The sequence below is a fragment of the Bos javanicus genome, chromosome 13, assembly GCF_032452875.1.
Source record: "Bos javanicus breed banteng chromosome 13, ARS-OSU_banteng_1.0, whole genome shotgun sequence".
NCBI classification, from domain to species: Eukaryota; Metazoa; Chordata; class Mammalia; order Artiodactyla; family Bovidae; genus Bos; species Bos javanicus.
Window position 1 is genome coordinate 22,157,149 of NC_083880.1, and position 20,213 is coordinate 22,177,361.

At 38.6% G+C, this 20,213-nt stretch overlaps 1 protein-coding gene across 8 annotated transcripts in view; it reads right to left on the bottom strand.

The window, feature by feature from the left end:
* Window positions 1-776: 776 nt before the first annotated feature.
* The window catches only part of NEBL (nebulette), a 378,681-nt gene continuing 359,244 nt past the window's right edge, over window positions 777-20,213 (bottom strand). For all 8 annotated transcript variants that reach the window (XM_061435961.1, XM_061435960.1, XM_061435956.1 and 5 more), the window contains 2 exons: window positions 8,071-8,177; window positions 777-6,130 (listed from right to left, as the gene is read on the bottom strand). In XM_061435961.1, coding sequence (XP_061291945.1) covers window positions 5,954-6,130; window positions 8,071-8,177 — 284 coding nt within the window. In that variant the 3' untranslated portion in view covers window positions 777-5,953. The remainder of the gene's footprint in view (window positions 6,131-8,070; window positions 8,178-20,213) is intronic.

Genomic DNA, 20,213 nt, shown 5'->3' on the forward strand with positions numbered 1-20,213 from the left:
TGAGAGAAAAAAAGTATATTCTTCAAATAAATAAATAAGCTGATTTACCATTTGAAATATTATAAGTATGTTTAATGATTAATAGCATACAAATATTTCATACTTTTGGAATATGAAAAACAGAAAATTCAAGATTAGGAAGAGTATTCTTTGCGCAAAAGCACTAAATGTGTCATCAGCAGAGTTTATCGGTTTATAATTAGGAGAATTTAGGCACCATCAAAGAACTGTTACAAAATAACACAATAAAGCTAAGACCCTAGTCTCAGTAGTTTTACATGAGGGCAAAAAAAGGAACAAACTTTTTCCAACTATGGGAAAATTAGGGGGAAAAGCAATTATCCTCTATGATACATGAGCCATTCTGAGTTGGGAAATCAGAGCATCTCCCTGTTTCATGTACCCAGTTTGAGCATTTTCTACTCTTTGCTGCAAGCTGTTTCTTTCATCTTTCAAACACAAGAAAATTAAAGTCGTACTATTGAGGACATATGAGGAAGTCAGCCTTGGAAGCAGTGAACTACAATGATGAATTACTGCAGCACTTTGATATAAAATCAGAAAGAGACTCAGCTTGAAAAAGCATACTATTTTCATTTAAAGCTAAGTTTATGTGTAGGAGGAAGACACATTCTAAACAGCTCACCAAGGTAAGTGGTCTGAGGCCAGCACAGACCTTTGAGGCGATTTGACGTGAGTTGTCACGATAAACCCACACCCAGGGAATTATCAATGAGCACTGCTCTAAGAAACTAAGGTGAGAACTGACAAGTGGAACCATTTTGTTACATCCTGCATTTATTTAAGCCAACCGAATGTGTAGAGATAGGAAATTAAAGCGTTATAATGTTTTACAAATACAGAAAGAAGACACAGAATAATAATACCCTGGAGAGAGTGCATCTGAGAACGAGGCTTCATCACAGGAGAACACTTGCAGGGACCACTTGGGAGCCATGGCCGATGCATCCATCTGTCATTCTTGTTCTGACATCGTTCAAATGGTTTCAGTAGATAAGTCAGCAATCTGCTCTTACACGAATAATACTAATGATCATGGTAGCCTTGAAGGGTTTGTGAGTAACTGTCTGTACATACACGATGCTCGGCTGAACATGTTATTTCAGTGCTGCTGTACATTATGCGGGGGAAATAACAGCATATTACACAATTACTGTGACATCCACTGAAATGTGAACTGGTTTGCATAGGTTAGTCCTTTGGGCAGCACGATGTTGCTCTAGTCCACCAAGGCTTAAAGATTCACAGTGTAGAGGAAAAAATATGAATTAAAGCATTTCTACTAAAATATATTTTAATAGCTGGTGTTAACAATTTGCATAACAAAAGCCAAATTATATTAATAACGTATCATTCTGTAAGCTCCTTCATTTTAAAACATGAAGTGTTTTCTATAAAACTGTAGGCTCTCAAAGTTAGTACAATCTTGCAAATTAATCAACAACCACAATTCTACATATTTTGAAGCAAACAGAAACCAATCTGCACAAGGATTCAAGTTCATGTTTTAATCACAGGTCAAAGAGCGAAGATTCCACACCCTGCCTGTAATACACTTGGTGCTGCTTATAAATGCTCAGCCGTTCATTGCATGAACACTAAAGAAGGGAACTATGATGTAGTTTTCTTTTCCTTTAAAGTAAATCGTTCTTAACAGCAACTGGATTACAAAGAAGTGTATACTATGCAAATTGAATACCATATATCAAACACAAAAAGCATATGAAATTCCCATGAAGATATTGAAGTAACAAGGACCACGAGGGCGTAGATTTGCCCCAGGGGTCCTTCCAGGCTTGCGGATCCAGTAGTCTATGCCTCAGGGAATGATGGCCACAGAAGCAGCATACAATGTCTTGATTTTCTTGAATCAGTGATAGTGGACAATTGTCTGGAAAGAACCTTTAATGGGCGTGGAATACTTCAACAAGAGACTTCATATTGGCATTGCACACTTGGTTTACAGAGCTTCTTTTTAACGAAAGCTTTCTCACCTCCATGTCAAGTTACCCCAAACAACCATGCTCTAGCCACTTTCAGATTATCAGAAGCAAATAGCTAAGGTATAATGGATTTATGAAGTGAAGTTCATCTGGTGTAATGAATTCAGCCTCATAACATAATTCTTCTAACTTACAACAGGTATTTTAAATCTCAAACCTAAAGTTTACATTTATGCATCTCAACTATATATAAATCCACAAAGAAACTTTCAGAAACAGACAAAAGAAGTCAGTATTTTCTAAAGTTCTAAACCTCTAGAGGTAAAATACAATCAGTTATCACCTTTCCTAACCGTCAGGAGCATCTCACTTCTCCACCATAAAAATACCAATGATCATATAATAAAATATTACTATAGAATAGGCAGAAGCTTGCTTGCTTGCTTGGTTTTCTTTCCAAGACCATAATGAATAAACAAGGGTAATCAAAAAGGCACCGATATTTTTTATTTCTATATAATTATAATTTTGGTATAAACTATATTCACTTTATATAGAGGGTGTTATTAAAGGATCACACACAATTTCTTTAATCTTTTCATTAAAAAACACTCCACTGGAGATGGGCAAACCTGAAGAAAAGATGCGCCTCTTAAGCTTCCACTGTGTGTTTAGGGAAATCTTCCTCCCAAATCCCAGACTGTTGTCGAGCTCAACACAGACAAGATAAGGAAAGAAAGACTGCAGCGAGACTGGCAAAAGCGTGTGTTCGCCATCCTCAAGTAATGAACCTGGCGGCAAGAGGGGGGCCGGTCTAATCGCATCCACATTCATAAAAGGTGCTCCTGGGCACTGTGCTTGCAAATTCCTGTGTGGTCTCTGAGGTGGGGGAAGCCTGAGAAGATGCAGGGACAGTGTGGAGATCTGACAACCGGATAATTATTTCCAAGTGGGCTACACTGTGGCTGTGTAAACAGTAAGAAGGAGACGTGGAGACGTGCCTTGTCACAGGGTAGACATAGAAAGCTTTCCCAGAGAACAAGAATTAGTAAAACGCTCACTACAAAAGCTTACACCACAAGCGATATATTCGGTTGCTATGCTCTGCTCCAGAGAGAGATGATCCATGTAAGTTCTGTTTTCGGAACCTTTTAAAAGCATATCAAACTGCCCTTGTGCTTTTATCAGGTTTGAGAACACATCACAATTAGAAATTTAGGTGCATGCTCTCTGTGCTTGGGCATTTACAGCCCTCTTTTAAAAGACTTGTTTTTTTAAAACCCTTCTTGAGCTGTCACATTATGTAGGATATAACTGTTGCCAAATTGAAAACAAGAGGGGCAGCATGTGGAAAGGGGAAAAGGTGTTCGAGAATGCAGTCTTGAAAATGATGCTGTAAAAATAGCACTTTGGTTTTATACATATATTGTTTTCTGTATTTCTGCTGAGATGCTTAATATCCTGACAGGCTTTAATAACAGTGACAACACCATCAAATTATAGCATTAGCAACGTGTGCAACTTGTCCCTCGGTCTTTATTATAAAATAACTGCCCTCTAGTTAAATTCTGATCAGTTCTTAATTCCTAAAGGCTGGAAGCAGAAGTATCTTGCTATGCAAACATTATGTGAAGCTTAAAATTTGGGGAAAATTACTCCCCAAATAAGTATTGACTTTTACATTCAGTGAATCTGATTTTAAAATAAGTGGAAGAGAAAAACAATGAAACATCAAGCTGTTACTTTATGACTACTTCCCCATTATAATCATCATTTGAAATTGGTTTCCTCTGAGCTTCCTATAAATGTGCTTATCAAAAAGTGTACCCCACATTTAGTCTGCAGATTTAATCAACAACTACTCTCTTATAATCACAAAAAGTAGTCTGTCTGGGTGAATAATAAATATTTATTTAATGGTATAATAAAACTAAGCAAGCTTGTTGCCCTCGGTTTTAATGCAAAGGAATTTTTGCAAGAATATTCCAAGTTCTGCTTGTTTTAGTAGGTTTGTGTATAAGACACCAAAACCAGTATGGGGTTTAATCAATTGAATTGCAACTGATCATTTCAATAACAGAAAATTAGGCAAGCTGATTATGTGGTGATCTGTAAAACCCCCTCAAATAACCTCTAGTTATTTGCCTGAATTTTTCTCTTCTCAGTTTTACATCAGTGTCATATAGTATGTTGCTTGAGTGTAATAAAGCTTATCTAATTACTCTTTTAGCCTGATAAAAATGAGACTACAGATTTCAAAACTATGTGCTTACTTTTCAAAGGTGTAAATGAATTAATATTTGCCTTTGGACTAATAAACATTTCAAGAAAAGATGTTTTACAGCTTATTTTGTTAATTTCTTTGAATATATCATTAAAGCAGATATCCCCAAGGCCCATATATTTGATACATGTTTATAATTACATTTTGCTTTTTCAGTTTCATCACAGCTGTAGAGTCAGACCCTACATGACTGCTACCCTGTTGCAAGTCTCTCTAATGGCACAATCAGAAAAACCCAGAGTTGCTGATGGGCATGAATCTCTCCAGTGATCTTGATTGTGGACTCCAGGTAAAAACTTCGTGATGTGATGGTCATGCCTGTGAATCCAGCAAGAGCCTGCAAAGTCACTCAGTTGAAAATTAAAATGTGACAACAATTTCTTTTTTAATGAACAACTTGTCAAATCTCTGGTGACATCCCCCTCTCACTTCCAAATGTGATTTAGAAAATAAAATCCAGAAAGTGGGAAGGAAGTCTTTTCATTAAGCAATTTCAGTAGCTAGATTTCCATCCCAGAATCTGAATAGTGTTTTCCCAAATAAGAAACCAGATCACCTGTCTCTCTGTGTGTGCAGCTGGCAATCTTTTGTTGATTGGTTTCTCCCAGCACACTTCATATTCCAGCTTTGTCACTGGCTTCTAGGAAGTTTTCTTAACTTTTAAGTCAACAGTGGCATTAAGTTAATGGAAGCTGTTCAATAAATGCCTAAATCACTTATTTGCTAGCGTATACATCTATGTTCTAAGGTGTAAATCCCTCAAAACTAGAGTGCAATGCGGCAGGAGAATCTCAAGCAACTTCTCAAGTTATGCTTGTCTGCTGAGCTGGCATCTAGAGGGTAGGGCTTTTAGGTATCGGCCACACTTTTTGTTTGAATAACAGGAACAGGGCAGTGCAGCTGCCTATGTTACAGAAGCTTGAACCTACATGACATGCAACAGGGTAAAGGCTATTAGTATTAGGGAAATAACATAGATGACCTTAAATTTTGCCCTTTGCAGAGCAGCTGTGAAGTTATTTGGTCCTGACATTCTATGGAGCCAAGCGTGTCCTTAGGTTCATAGAATGTAAATGGAGAATAGCATATGCTTCAGTACAAATGAGAAATAAACAGACCCAAGTCGGCCCAAGGAACAAGGAAATTTCTTTGTTCATTGAAAGTTTCTAGATCCCTAAGGCCACCAGTCAATATAATTTTAACAGAACTGTCATTCTTCCACTGCTTACATTTATTATATTTAGGCAATTTTCACTTGAATTGGAAATTGCCTTGTGACTCGAAAGCTAAAATGGTTTTTAAATTATCAGCTGTGTTATTGAATTAAGAGGACTGGCTTCTGGTGATTCCAAAGTGACAGCTAAGAAGTTTCATGTATTTGTGACATTTAAGGGACAATCAACATCTCTATTAAAGTTTACAAAAATATGTTTTCCCAGAAGGGTTCAATAGCCAATCAAAGGAAACCATTACCACAACGAGCAGCACCAGGTCTCCAGACTTAATTATTTGTTTATACCAATTACCATATATGCTGCTGTTTTTCAGCCCAGAAGTCATTCCTTCTTCCTGCATGTCTAATTGTCAAAGGAAGGATAGATTATTGTAAAATAACTGCCAAGTTGTCTTAAAAGTATCTTCTATCTTTTAAAAAGATTGGGTTTAGTATACATTAGAACAAAGCTCAAAGGGCAGGGAGAAATGATTAATTAACAAACTCAATGTAATTCGCTGGAAGCATTCCGGTTTTTCCAGTTCTCTGCACCGTGCCGTACATCCAGCCGTCGTCAATGGGCTGCACATTGACGATGTAGTCCCCATCTCTGAAGGAGACTTCATCTTCATCCTGGGCACTGTAATCGTACATGGCTCTGTAGGTCCTCTGAGAAAGGAAAGATGGGGTCACACAATGGACACCAAGACAGTCAAGGCTACAAATGCCAACCACGACAAACCAGCCCACACATAAAGGAACTACCAAGAACCTTTCCAAGCACATCTATTTCTGGAGCCTACTGTCTGTCCTGATTGTGTTCATTTCAAGCTTACTAGTCTGGCAAAAGGGGTAATATTGTGGACCAGAGCAAGCCACTAAATACAACAGCTAGCTGTCAAAAGTAAGCGTTGAGCACTTGGAACCCCGCTCCGTGTTATGTGACAGCCTGGATGGAGGGCGGACAGTTTGGGGGGTATGTATGGCTGAATCCTTCCGCTGTTCACTGGAAACTATCACAACATTGTTTGTTAATTGGCTATACCCCAATACAAAATAAAAATCTTTTTTTAAAAAGTAAGCTTTGAAGCAGTAAAGCCACTCCCCCAGCTTCAGATAAGCCCAGAGTCCTTAGATTATGTAGATTCTCCCCTAGTCCACATTCTTCAGAGAACAAAGCCCACCATAGTGGCAGACAGGCCCAAGTCACTGCCAAGTCATTACAACCATTGGTCCCCTGGCAGAGGTGATGAACTTTACTTAAAAATTTTGTTTCTATTTTAAAATACTTAAAAAAAATAAAAAGAAAAAAAATCCGTAATATACTCAATAGGATTTTATATCACATAATAGGAGACATTTAGCATATAAATGTCATGAATATTGAGGTACATATAATTAAATCCTTGTTATAATTAGTTGAGTTTTACTATATTTCTTTTCTTTTGAGGCCAAGGATTTAGCTAATAATATCAGACAACCTCAAAATCAAGTGCATTAGTAGACTGAGGAAATTGGCTGAGATGCAAGAATTTTAGAGTGATTAAAGATTCCTTGCTGCTGCTGCTGCTGCTGCTGCTAAGGCACTTCAGTCGTGTCCGACTCTGTGCGACCCCATAGACGGCAGCCCACCAGGCTCCACCGTCCCTGGGATTCTCCAGGCAAGAACACTGGAGTGGGTTGCCATTTCCTTCTCCAATGCATGAAAGGGAAAAGTGAAAGGGAATTCGCTCAGTCGTGTCCGACTCTTAGCGACCCCATGGACTGCAGCCCACCAGGCTTCTCCGTCCATGGGACTTTCCAGGCAAGAGTACTGGAGTGGGGTGCCACTGCCTTCTCCGAAAGATTCCTTACCACTCGTTAAAGGAAATAAGTCATAGACATGTGATGTATATAGCACAGGGAAATAGTTCAATAATATTATAATAATTCTGTATGGTACACAATCTATAAGAATACAAAATCACTATGTTGTATACCTGAAACTAATATAATATTAAAGTCAACTATACTTTTACAAATATATTTTAAAAATGTATCTTACAAGCTGTTTAGAAGGGCCACCTATTTCTAAGGGCACAGACAAAGGCCAAGAAACTGTGTCAGAAGCTTGAGAAGCCATCTCATCAGAAGATGCCAAACTGGACTGACTGGTCTGGAAGTCTGCTTCCAAGTCTTCCATTCAGTGAATGAGTCAGCACTCCAAGATTTCCAAGAGGAGAACTCAAAGACATATGTTGACCGTGTCGTTTAGGTTTCCATGGCCATTTTGATTAACTCTTTAACATGACCAAATATTTGTGCTTTTTTATTGAATGAAGACCATGGTTGACTATTTCCAATCATGAGGTAACAATGAGGACAGAATACCGGTAGAGTCTTACTATGTTTCATTATTTACATGTTTTCACATCATGCTTTCCCTTCTCAATGGTTTACCTCTATCCTCTACTTCCTTAGAAGAAGCTATACAAATGGCAACACATCATCATTTACATTTTATGTAAAAAATGAACCCTATTCAATCCAACTGTACTCCACGCGCTTTTATATTCTGGAGATAAACTATGAAGACCAGGGAAGGAGGAGCACTTCAAACGGGCACTTACTAGATTTGGTGAATGCTGCATTGACCTCACAGATGACAGGCTGGTCTGGTGCATGTACGCATACCCTTGAGAATGGCTTTGCTGGTAGGCTCCAGGAAGAACAGGCGCTGGACATTAAAGACACACACACACACACACACAAACACAGATTCCTTAAAATGAGCCTCAGAGTACCCATCCCAAGCCCTCAAGTAACCCCATGCTCCGCTAGACAATTCTGGAACAAAATGCCATTTTCAGTGTCATGTGAAATTTGAGCAGTGATGTTATAAGTGATCTCTACCATACTATAAATTTCAGTCATTAAGGGCATATATATGGGTAATCAGTGTAACATGCAATCAAATATATGTTAGAAATGTTTGTAATGCTCTATTGCAGATGCTATATATTAAAACAACACAAATAACAAAAATTCCCATAATCTCTTAAAAAAATCATGTTTTCACTTGGCTATACAATCCCTGTAGGCATTTTCCAAAATAAAAATAAATTTAAAAAAAATAAGAAATTTAAAGGAATTTATAGCAAAGACTTACTGTATAGCATAGGGAACTATACTCAATACTTTATAATAACCTAGAAAGGAAAAGAAATCTGAAAAAGAATAGATTTACATGTATATGTATAACTGAATCACTGTGATGTAAATCTGAAACTAACACAACATTGTAAACCAGCTATATGTCAACTAAAAAAAAAAAAAGAAATTTAAAGGAATTTAATTGGATTTTCAAACCAGTGACAGGATATACGTGTTTTCACAAAATATTGAATACTTAACAATAGATGCTTTCAGTATTTTGAAACACACTACTGAATGTTACCTTTACAAAGACGGTAAACATGACATATGTTCAGAAACAAATGTTTGTTAAGCAGCTAATAATAAGTCTGTACACTTTAAAGAAAATTTTATTTAGAATATATGGATCATATATACGAATCATATAAGAATCATTTTATTTTGGCTATAAGTCAGTTGAATAATGTTACAAAACCTTAGAACCAAACCAGTTAAAGAATTTCATAAACATTAAACTTCTACATTAAAAAAGAGTATTCACTTAGTCTGTGCTAGTCTTACACTAATTAATGACATTCAAAAGACATAGTTTCTGTTTTGAAGAAATCAGAATTCTAGAGAAACTAATACAGAAGCTAGATAAAACCCCACAAAAATCAGTAGTGTGTATCTGTAACCAGAATCAGGGGCTATACATGAAGGTATTTTAGTAGGCATTCCCTTCATCATAGTAAAACTTGTATGATACAAGTCCTATAAAAACCCACAATAGATTGTCCTGTTTGTTCAATCGGGTTGAGTATATAAACTAATTATAATGGTTGATTTACTCAGGACATTATAATAAAAGAATAAAGCAGACGTAATTCTTGGGTATTATGAATAATTACTATTTTATAAGTGGCACACTCATTCTAATGATATATGAGAACATAAAACTTTAAAGAAGTTTAATCATCAGAAAGTTACAAATCATTAATGTATTCTCCATATCATAGTGATATTAGGTTAAATGGAGATTTTTAAAGTAGTTCTTGAACTAATGAATATTATAATGTTGTAATTGTGTTTATTCAATGTCTTTCTAGAGAAAGCACTTAACTTGGATTGCAGTATATTTTAAAGTTATCAAACATCAAATACTTCAGAAAACAGTACTTTTTAATATTATCAACTCAATTTAAATGTTTAATGTTAATAGATGTCAAGGATGTTGTCAAAATTCACTCATGAAGAAAAAATAATTTCCATAAATGTCTAGACCTAATTAATTAGCTGAGTAAAAAAGCTTTTCCTTGTGTTGGAAGCAGAAAGCACTGACCACTCATTTATTTTCTCCCTTGACTATCAGCAAATATTTAAAAGACTCCATGTGTGCAAAGAGCTTACTACCCTTCTGTCACTTGGTAAGCCTGCATGGATGTGAACAATTTTCACTGTCCACTACATTCAAAGCATGCAGGCATTAGAGAAGTGACAAAACCAGTTGTCTTCCTATAGCTGTGATGGTCTTGGACACTTATCCTTTGCCCAATTAAAGAAATGGCTCAGGATACTTAACGCATTTCCTTAAATACATATTAATCAGTGACTCCAACTGCATCTGAAGGCTAGCACTTCTGGACTGGGTTTCTATCCATTTAAACAAGTCATTTCTTTATTATTATCTTGATCTATATGTGAATCAGATCAGATCAGATCAGTTGCTCAGTCGTGTCTGACTCTGCGACCCCATGAATTGCAGCACGCCAGGCCTCCCTGTCCATCACCAACTCCCAGAGTTCACTGAGACTCACATCCATCGAGTCAGTGATGCCATCCAGCCATCTCATCCTCTGTCATCCCCTTCTCCTCTTGCCCCCAATCCCTCCCAGCAGATTAAATAAGTAACCCTTTAAAATTAATTAAAATTAAAAATTAAACTCTCAATCCTTTATCACACTATTTAACTATGATCTTTAAATTTTGATGTACAGAGTCAAGCACAATCATCTTAAAATATTTTGGGAAAAAAAATCAAGAAAGGACAATGATGAAAAAATTCTTAAATATGCTATCTCATAGGCTGTAACATATTTAAATTTGCACAGGTTTAGCACCCATCAGTAATGACAACTCAAGAAATATTGTTTAAAAATATTCTCTAGATTCAGAACCATAATTTGAAAAGATACATGTATTCCAATGTTCACTGCAGCACTATATACAACAGCCAAGATATGGGAGCCACCTAAATGTCGATCAACAGAGGAATGGACAAAGAAGATGTGGCACATATATACAATGGAATATTACTCAGCCATAAAAATGGAACTGTGCCATTTTCAGAGGTGTAGACGGATTTAGAGACTGTCATAAAGAGTGATGTTAAGTCATAAAGAGAAAAACAAATATCATATATTAACACACATATGAGGAATTTAGAAAAGTGGTACAGATGGATTTATTTACAAAACAGAAATAGAGTCACAGATGTAGAAAACAAGCTTATGGTTACCAAAGGCAAAAGGAGAGAAGACTAAATTAGGTGATTGGGATTAACATATACACACTATCATATATAAAATTGATAATAAAGACCTACTGTGTAGATCAGGGAACTCTCCTCAATATTCTTTAATAACCTATATGAGAAAAGGTCTAAAATCTGAAAAATAATGAATATATGTATAACTGATTTACTTTGTTGTACCCCTAAAACTAACACAACATTGTAAATCAATTATACTCCAATAATAATTGTTTTAAAAAGTGTTCTCTAATTTTGGCATTTAAAAATGAAGTAAATTTGCTTCTGCTGCTGCTAAGTCACTTCTGTCGTGTCCAACTCTGTGTGACCCCATAGACGGCAGCCCACCAGGCTCGCCCGTCCCTGGGATTCTCCAGGCAAGAACACTGGAGTGGGTTGCCATTTCCTTCTCCAGTGCATGAAAGTGAAACGTGAAAGTGAAGTCGCTCAGTCGTATCCCACTCTTAGAGACCCCATGGACTGCAGCCTACCAGGCTCCTCCGTCCATGGGATTTTCCAGGCAAGAGTACTGGAGTGGAGTGACATTGCCTTCTCTAGATGTAAATTTATGCCTACTCAATTATTCAAATCTTACCTCCAAAAGGAATCTGTAGCTACTGTGAAATACAGAGGGAGAAGAAAGTATTTATCCTAAACATGCATGGGTTGGAAAGAACAGAAGAGTTTAGAATGAGAAATCTCAGAGTAAATACAAGCTATCTTGTCCTTATGGTCTCTCCTCACACCTTTATTGATTATTTTCATCTCCCTCTCTGGCTATATTATTTAACACAAGTCCTTTTGGGGTTATCAAACTTGTTATCTACCTTATACTTGGTACAATAAAAGATTTTTTTTTGGCCTTTGAGTACGGAATGAAGCAGGGCAAAGACTAACAGAGTTTTGCCAAGAAAATGCACTGGTCATAGCAAACACCCTCTTCCAACAACACAAGAGAAGACTCTACACATGGACATCACCAGATGGTCAACACCGAATCAGATTGATTATGTTCTTTGCAGCCAAAGATGGAGAAGCTCTATACAGTCAACAAAAACAAGACCAGGAGCTGATTGTGGCTCAGATCATGAACTCCTTATTGCCAAATTCAGACTTAAATTGAAGAAAGTAGGGAAAACCACTAGACCATTCAGGTATGACCTAAATCAAATCTCTTATGATTATACAGTGGAAGTGAGAAATAGATTTAAGGGCCTAGATCTGATAGATAGAGTGCCTGATGAACTACGGAATGAGGTTTGTGACACTGTACAGGAGACAGGGATCAAGACCATCCCCATGGAAAAGAAATCCAAAAGCAAAATGGCTGTCTGGGGAGGCCTTACAAATAGCTATGGAAAGAAGAGAAGCAAAAAGCAAAGGAGAAAAGGAAAGATATAAGCAGCTGAATGCAGAGTTCCAAAGAATAGCAAGAAGAGATAAGAAAGCCTTCTTCAGCGATCAATGCAAAGAAATAGAGGAAAATAATAGAATGGGAGAGACTAGAGATCTCTTCAAGAAGATTAGAGATACCAAGGGTACATTTCATGCAAAGATGGGCTCCATAAAGGACAGAAATGGTATCGACCTAACAGAAGCAGAGATATTAAGAAGAGGTGGCATGAATACACAGAAGAACTGTACAAAAAAGATTTTCACAACCCAGATAATCACGATGGTGTGATCACTGACACAGAGCCAGACATTCTGGAATGTGAAGTCAAGTGGGCCTTAGAAAGCATCACTATGAATAAAGCTAGTGGAGGTGATGGAATTCCAGTTGAGCTATTTCAAATCCTGGAAGATGATGCTGTGAAAGTGCTGCATTCAATATGCCAGCAAATTTGGAAAATTGAGCAGTGGCCACAGGACTGGAAAAGGTCAGTTTTCATTCCAATCCCAAAGAAAGGCAATGCCAAAGAATGCTCAAACTACCGCACAATTGCACTCATCTCACACGCTAGTAAAGTAATGCTCAAAATTCTCCAAGCCAGGCTTCAGCAATACATGAACCGTGAACTTCCAGATGTTCAAGCTGGTTTTAGAAAAGGCAGAGGAACCAGAGATCAAATTGCCAACAACCGCTGGATCATGGAAAAAGCAAGAGAGTTCCAGAAAAACATCTATTTCTGCTTTATTGACTATGCCAAAGCCCTAGACTGTGCAGATCACAATAAACTGTGGAGAATTCTGAAAGAGATGGGAATACCAGACCACCTGACCTGCCTCTTGAGAAATCTGTATGCAGGTCAGGAAGCAACAGTTAGAACTGGACATGGAACTACAGACTGGTTCCAAATAGGAAAAGGAGTACGTCAAGGCTGTATATTGTCACCCTGCTGATATGCAGAGTACATCATGAGAAATGCTGGACTGGAAGAAGCACAAGCTGGAATCAAGATTGCCAGGAGAAATATCAATAACCCCAGATATGCAGATGACACCACCCTTATGGCAGAAAGTGAAAAGGAACTCAAAAGCCTCTTGATGAAAGTGAAAGTGGAGAGTGAAAAAGTTGGCTTAAAGCTCAACATTCAGAAAACGAAGATCATGGCATCCGGTCCCATCACTTCATGGGAAATAGATGGGGAAACAGTGGAAACAGTGTCAGACTTTATTTTATTGGGCTCCAAAATCACTGCAGATGGTGACTGCAGCCATGAAATTAAAAGACGCTTACTCCTTGGAAGGAAAGTTATGACCAACCTAGACAGCATATTCAAAAGCAGAGACATTATTTTGCCAACAAAGGTCCATCTAGTCAAGCCTATGGTTTTTCCAGTGGTCAAGTATGGATGTGAGAGTTGGACTGTGAAGAAGGCTGAGCGCCGAAGAATTGGTGCTTTTGAAGTGTGGTGTTGGAGAAGACTCTTGAGAGTCCCTTGGACTGCAAGGAGATCCAACCAGTCCATTCTGAAGGAGATCAGCCCCGGGATTTCTTTGGAAGGAATGATGCTAAAGCTGAAACTCCAGTACTTTGGCTACCTCATGTGAAGAGTTGACTCATTGGAAAAGACTCTGATGCTGGGAGGGATTGGGATGGCAGGAGGAGAAGGGGACGATAGAGGATGAGATGGCTGAATGGCATCACTGACTGGATGGACGTGAGTCTGAGTGAACTCTGGGAGTTGGTGATGGACAGGGAGGCCTGGCGTGCTGTGATTCATGGGGTCGCAAAGAGTCAGACACGACTGAGCGACTGAACTGAACTGATTAGGACTATAAAAATATAACTGAGAGCTCAGAAGAATCAACTTACTAAAAGCAAATGCCTATTTAAAAGAAGGCACAAATGTTTTTTATTGTTTTGCTACATGAATGTTTTTTTATGAAACATAGGTGGAATAAGCAAAAGGAAATTTCAAGCAATAGCTCTGGAAATTGGGTTTATTCCTTAATAAAATTTGAGTAAAAGATGAGTATGAGATATTGTTCATGAAAATATGGAATTCAATCAGTTTTGCAAAAGCAAGATATTAGGCTAATTTTGCAATGAAGCAGAATTTCTTAAGAAAGAGAAGAACACGCAGTGCCTCCCTTACTGCACTAGTGGTCAGTCCCCACGCACGCTGGTACAGATGATGGTAAAGGGTGATGGCCTTCCATCCCCAGAGTCTTCAGGTTAAGCTGTTTCTATTTCAAAACAATAAAGGCCAAAAAACAATAGCTTTCATGATACTAAGGCAACCACAAAACACGAAAGTGTGACTCAACTTCCATTTCACATTGATAAACCAGAGATTGACCAGAGATCTGGAAGCTGACTAAAGCTCTGCAGATTTGGGGCTCTATTTGAATGTCCTGTAATATTTATAAGGGTTTCCCAGGTGGCACTAGTGGTAAAGAATATGCCTGCCAATCAAGAGACATAAGAGTGATCGGGAGGGTCCCCTAAGGAGGGCATGACCATCCACTCCAGTACTCTTGCCTGGGAAATTCCATGAACAGAGGAGACTATGTCCAGAGAACTGTCCAGAGAACTATGAACAGAGAACTATGGTCCATGGGGTTGCAAAGAGTCAGACAAGACTGAAGCAACTTACCATGAATGCATGCATAGTATTTATAAAACCGAAATCTCTCTTCTAGTGCCCAATAAATTCTTCCATAAACAGCCAACACTAATATTTTCTATTTAAGGTCTAGTCTTACAATGGAAGGAAAGAAAATCAAAGTAAAGAAGTAGACAGGAAGACCATAAAACAGAAGGTGAAAATGTATGAAGAAAAATCTTTAGGAGCCTTCAGAAATCTGAAACTAGAAAAATAAGGGAATGCATGCAAATACATGAAGATTAAATGAACCAAAAAAATTTAATGAAGAAAAAGTAGAATTACCTCAATTAGCAGTAGAAAAAGCACACCCAAAAATGTCCCATCTTGGGGAGGTACCCAGAGTGAGCAGCAGAAGAAAAGGAGTATCCTCCATGTGCCTGGGGCTTTATATATTGCCACATAGCACAACAGAACAACCCTCTAATACAGGTGTCACTGAATTTCCACTTTATAGAATAAAAATCCAGAGGCTGGGAGGTTAACCAGGAAGGCATCAGAATAACCATCTCTGCACAGTGACCACAATAAAAGTCTCAGGTCATTACAGACAGAGTGGAGGTTTTGACAGCCTCACAATAACTATAGAATAATAGTAGATAGCCAAATTTCAAATGCAGAACATAAAAATAAATATCATGCTGTACTGATGTCTTGGCCAGGTATAAAACCATCTGGGCTGGTTTAAAAACACCGGACTAGGTAACTTAACCAACATCACTTCTTTCTCACAGTTCTGGAAGCTGGGAAGTCCAAAGTAAAGCATCAGCAGATTCGGTGTCTGGTGAGGATCTGCTTCCTGATTCACAGAAGGCTATCTTTTCACTGAGTCCTTTAGTGAAAGGACTAAAGCAGGAGGGGGAGAGGGTGATGGAACTGTATGGGGTCTCTTTTGTTTTTATTACTTACTTACCTATATGGGGGGGGGAGTCTCTTTTATATAAGGGCACTAATCCCATTCACGAGAACTCCACCCTCACAAACTAATCACCTCCCAAAGGCCACATCATCATCATATAGGGGGTAAGGATTTCAATATATGAATTTGGGGGGACACAAGCATTAATTCTATAGCTACTATAGACAACATGCACAGAGAAAATAAATTGGGGGTTTACTTAAAGGCATTTTTTAAAATCTAGAATAAGGAGAAAATCAGCCCTCAGGAATTTTCCAGTAAAGAATACAAGATGCAATGAAATCATCATATTTTCTAACCCCTGACTATGGTTTTTATCAGCTAACACATGTCAAAGAATTTGATTTGGTTTTATTTTCCCCTGGTGGCTCAGTGGTAAAGAATCTGCCTGCCAGTGTAGAAGACCTGGGTTCGATTCCTGGGTCAGGAAGATCCCCTGGAGAAGGGAATGGTAATCCTCTCCAGTGTTTTTGCCTGGGAAATTCCATGGACAGAGGAGCCTGGTGGGCTACAGTCCATGGGATTGCAAAGAGTCAGACACAACTTAATGACTAACCAACAACAACAAGGACAAAAAAGATCTCTATTTAGACAAGCACAGGAAAATTGCTAAATTGAATGAAGACATGAATTTTAAAGAGAAAGAATGCAGATGCTGTTAGTTTTGAAGTAAAGATTAAACAATAAGCTTGATCCTATCTGGGGCTTCCCTGGTGGCTCAGATGGTAAAGAATCTGCCTGTAATGCTGGAGACCTGGATTTGATTCCTGGGTTGGGAAGATCCCCTGGAGGTGGGTGTGGAAACCTACTCCAGTATTTTTGCCTAAAGAATCCCATGGACAGAGGAGCCTGGCGGGCTACAGTCCATGAGGTCGCTATGGGAATAAAAGGAAGAGACAGAGAGGATTCAGTTACTTGCAGTAAGTTTCAACCCTGGCTGCATATTAAATTCACCTGGAGTATTTTAAAACCAGGCTGTTGTCCATGTCTCCCTACCACCCTGATTAATTAAATCAGAGTTTCTGGGGTGGGAGTGGGAAGGAGTGGACACTGGTGTTTTATTTTTTTAATCTTCCAGGCAATTCAAATGGGCAGCCACAATAAAGAGCAACTAAGCTACTGCCGGATTCCTTCTTCTCCACCTGAAACAAATTTACGGGCACATGGGACCCTACTTATGCTACTCCCAAATTCCCTCTCTCCCCCTGCAATGGACCAAATGTCTGTATCCCCACAAATTCATGTGTTGAATCCTAATCCCAAAATGTGGTGGTATTTGGAGATGGGGACTTTGGGGTGACTAGGTCATAAGAATGGAGCCCTCATGAATGGGGTAAGTGTCCTTATTTGTGCGGGCAAATATTTAACCCAGGACTCAAGGAACAACTGGGGATTGTGGGAAGAAAGCTGAGCCAAAAGCAGCTCACTGCGGGATAACTGAGGGGCTAACATGCGACACTCCTGGTGAGGCGAGCACCACATGGCACCAATGACAGAGGGGTGGATAAAGTCCCCACTTTTGGGGTGTTGACCAGGGCAGGGCCATCTGAGAGGAAATGTAGACTTTGCAGCCAAAAAATGTCTTTCCAATAATAAAATTTCCCTTTCCTCCCCAGAGAAGACTTGTTTCCTAATTGGGTTGATACAGATAGTGTCTCCCTAATTGGGAGACACTCCCTAAAATGGGGCAAAAGTTGGGCAGGTTTGCTAGATAATCTGTGATTATCTTACATGACTGCGAGCTTTCTAACCTTAGCCCTTCTCAGCTGCGACACATAACCTCTGTGTGCTCAGCATCTACCTGGGCTTGCACCCATGACCTATTGCCATATCTTCCTTGGAACTCAGAGGGTGGAGGGGCACAGGGAATCGGCATCCTTGCCACAAGAAGCCCATGCTGCCTGCTGTGTTGTGGGTATAAAGGCCTCTTTGTTTTCTTACCAGCTGGATTTATGGAAGTGTGGCAAGACAGCCCTGCAGCCACACTGTGCTTTGGGATTGCTTGATCACTTGATTAAACAGTAGCAATCTGTGATTATATTTTCTTTTGTGTATAATTTTTTCCTGGAGGTAACAGTTAACCTCTTTTATTATTCACACTGTTCTAAGCATTTGGAATACATTTTTTAAAATTATCTTTGCAAAATCAAAAATTATCTCTCAAGCCAGTGCTACATTCCTAACAATTTCTCCTCCATGTCATCTTTAATTTTCTAGTTGTATGTGAATTTTATTACCATAAGGTAATTTAAATCTCTTTTAGGAAAATGCGGTACACATGAAGATGTTTAAGCACCTAGATGTGAGCCTCTGTGAAACCTAACAGGGGAAAGATGGAACATAGGAATACAAAATATAAATACAATAAATTTGAATAATATAAATGAAATGCTTACAACTAGGGGGACTAACTCAGCTTGCGACTTTCTCAGGTTTTGCACTGACGGTTCTGCTTCCCAGGAGCCCTCTTGGTCTCGGGTTAATTGGGCACGGTTGGTCCCCCTCCTTAAACCATGCGGGGCCCTGCGCCTCATGTGTTACGCACACAAACTGGTGGAATCGTCACCACTTTACAGATAGTAAATGCCCACTTTACAGACAGGAAGTCCAAAGGTTAGCAAGATTCAGTAACTTGGTCAGAAATATCAGAGCCACATAGGAGCTAGTACTTAAATGCTAACAATCTGACTCCAGAAACTAAACTCTGGGCTGTACCACATCAACATGATCATGGGCAAAATGACAAGGTAGCAAAAGAGGAATCTACAAATATGCATTATGAATTCAGAAATGTGGAAGAGCTCTATGGTGTGGAGAGGAGCTTCTAGACGTGGAGAGGGCATGACCTTAAGTCAGAACAGTCAGCATCAACCACATACCCCCACCAGTGGGGCAGACGGGAGCGAGAGGGAAGGGAAGAAAACAGAACGAGGTCTAATGGGGAGAAGCACAAGGCCACTTCGTATGATCTCAGAGGCAACTCCAGTTGCCACTGACTTTTTGTGGTAAACGTAGGGTACAAACTCCACAAGAAGTTCCCATGTCTGTGGTTGATGAGGTGTGCCTGAACATCCCTGGAACAAATTACAGTGAGAATAATTCATTCAGTTTTGGAAAAGCAAGCTGAAATCACAGACAGCAGCATCACTTCTGAAGCAACAGCTTTGAGATATCTCTAAGGGTCATTCTGGCCACTGATTAGTCTCTGGGGTGTGCATCTGAATGTGTGTTTAATCTTCTTCCTGTGGCCAGTACTATCCTACATTACCCAGGGTGACTGTCATTCAGTCACCTTACCCCGTTTGAATAATTTCAAGTTTATGTTCAAGTCACATTTCTTAATATGACTTGAACTACTTTTCCAGTAAGCAGGAAAGACCCCATCATGATGCCACCTAACAATTTTCAAAACCATCCTGTAGAAACAGCCTGAAAAATGTGACTGCCTCAAGTCATCATCAGCATAGTGACAAATTGATTCCCACAGACATATCAAGAATCTAGCCGAAAATACAATTAAGCCCAGGAGACTACCTAAACATTTTCTTCCCTAAACTTAAATGACAGACTTAAATGTTGCTTCAATCAAATATGTTGGCTAGTTAAATATTCCTAACTACCTGTTCACCACAAAAGGAAAAATATATATGAATTATGTACTTTTTAGAGCCATACATACATACATTTGGCCATTTTATTTATATATTTGGCTTAGATGTCTCAAGTAAGAACTGAAATATTGTTTTGGGACTCTACAATTCCTAAATGTTGAAAAAGACACAAAATTAGTTATATGTTAAACTATCTTCCAGCTAAACGTAATTAGTCTCAAAAAACCAGAAAAGCAATACATTTTGATTTCAAAGCTAACTGTTTTTTCGCTGGAAAACTTCAGTCTGTGAATGACTGAAATGACAGAACTGAGCTGTGACATAATGTGGTTTGAATAGAAGTAGAATGCTTTGGATTAAAGAATATCTGCTATTTTGCTTCAGAATAATCTAGTCAACTCATTCCTACATTTACATTTGAATTTCAACTTGCATAGTTTTCTTCTCACATGTATTTCTAAATTTTAGCTATCAAAGCCAGAATAATCTCCCCAACTATAACCATAACCCAAACCACAAATACAAG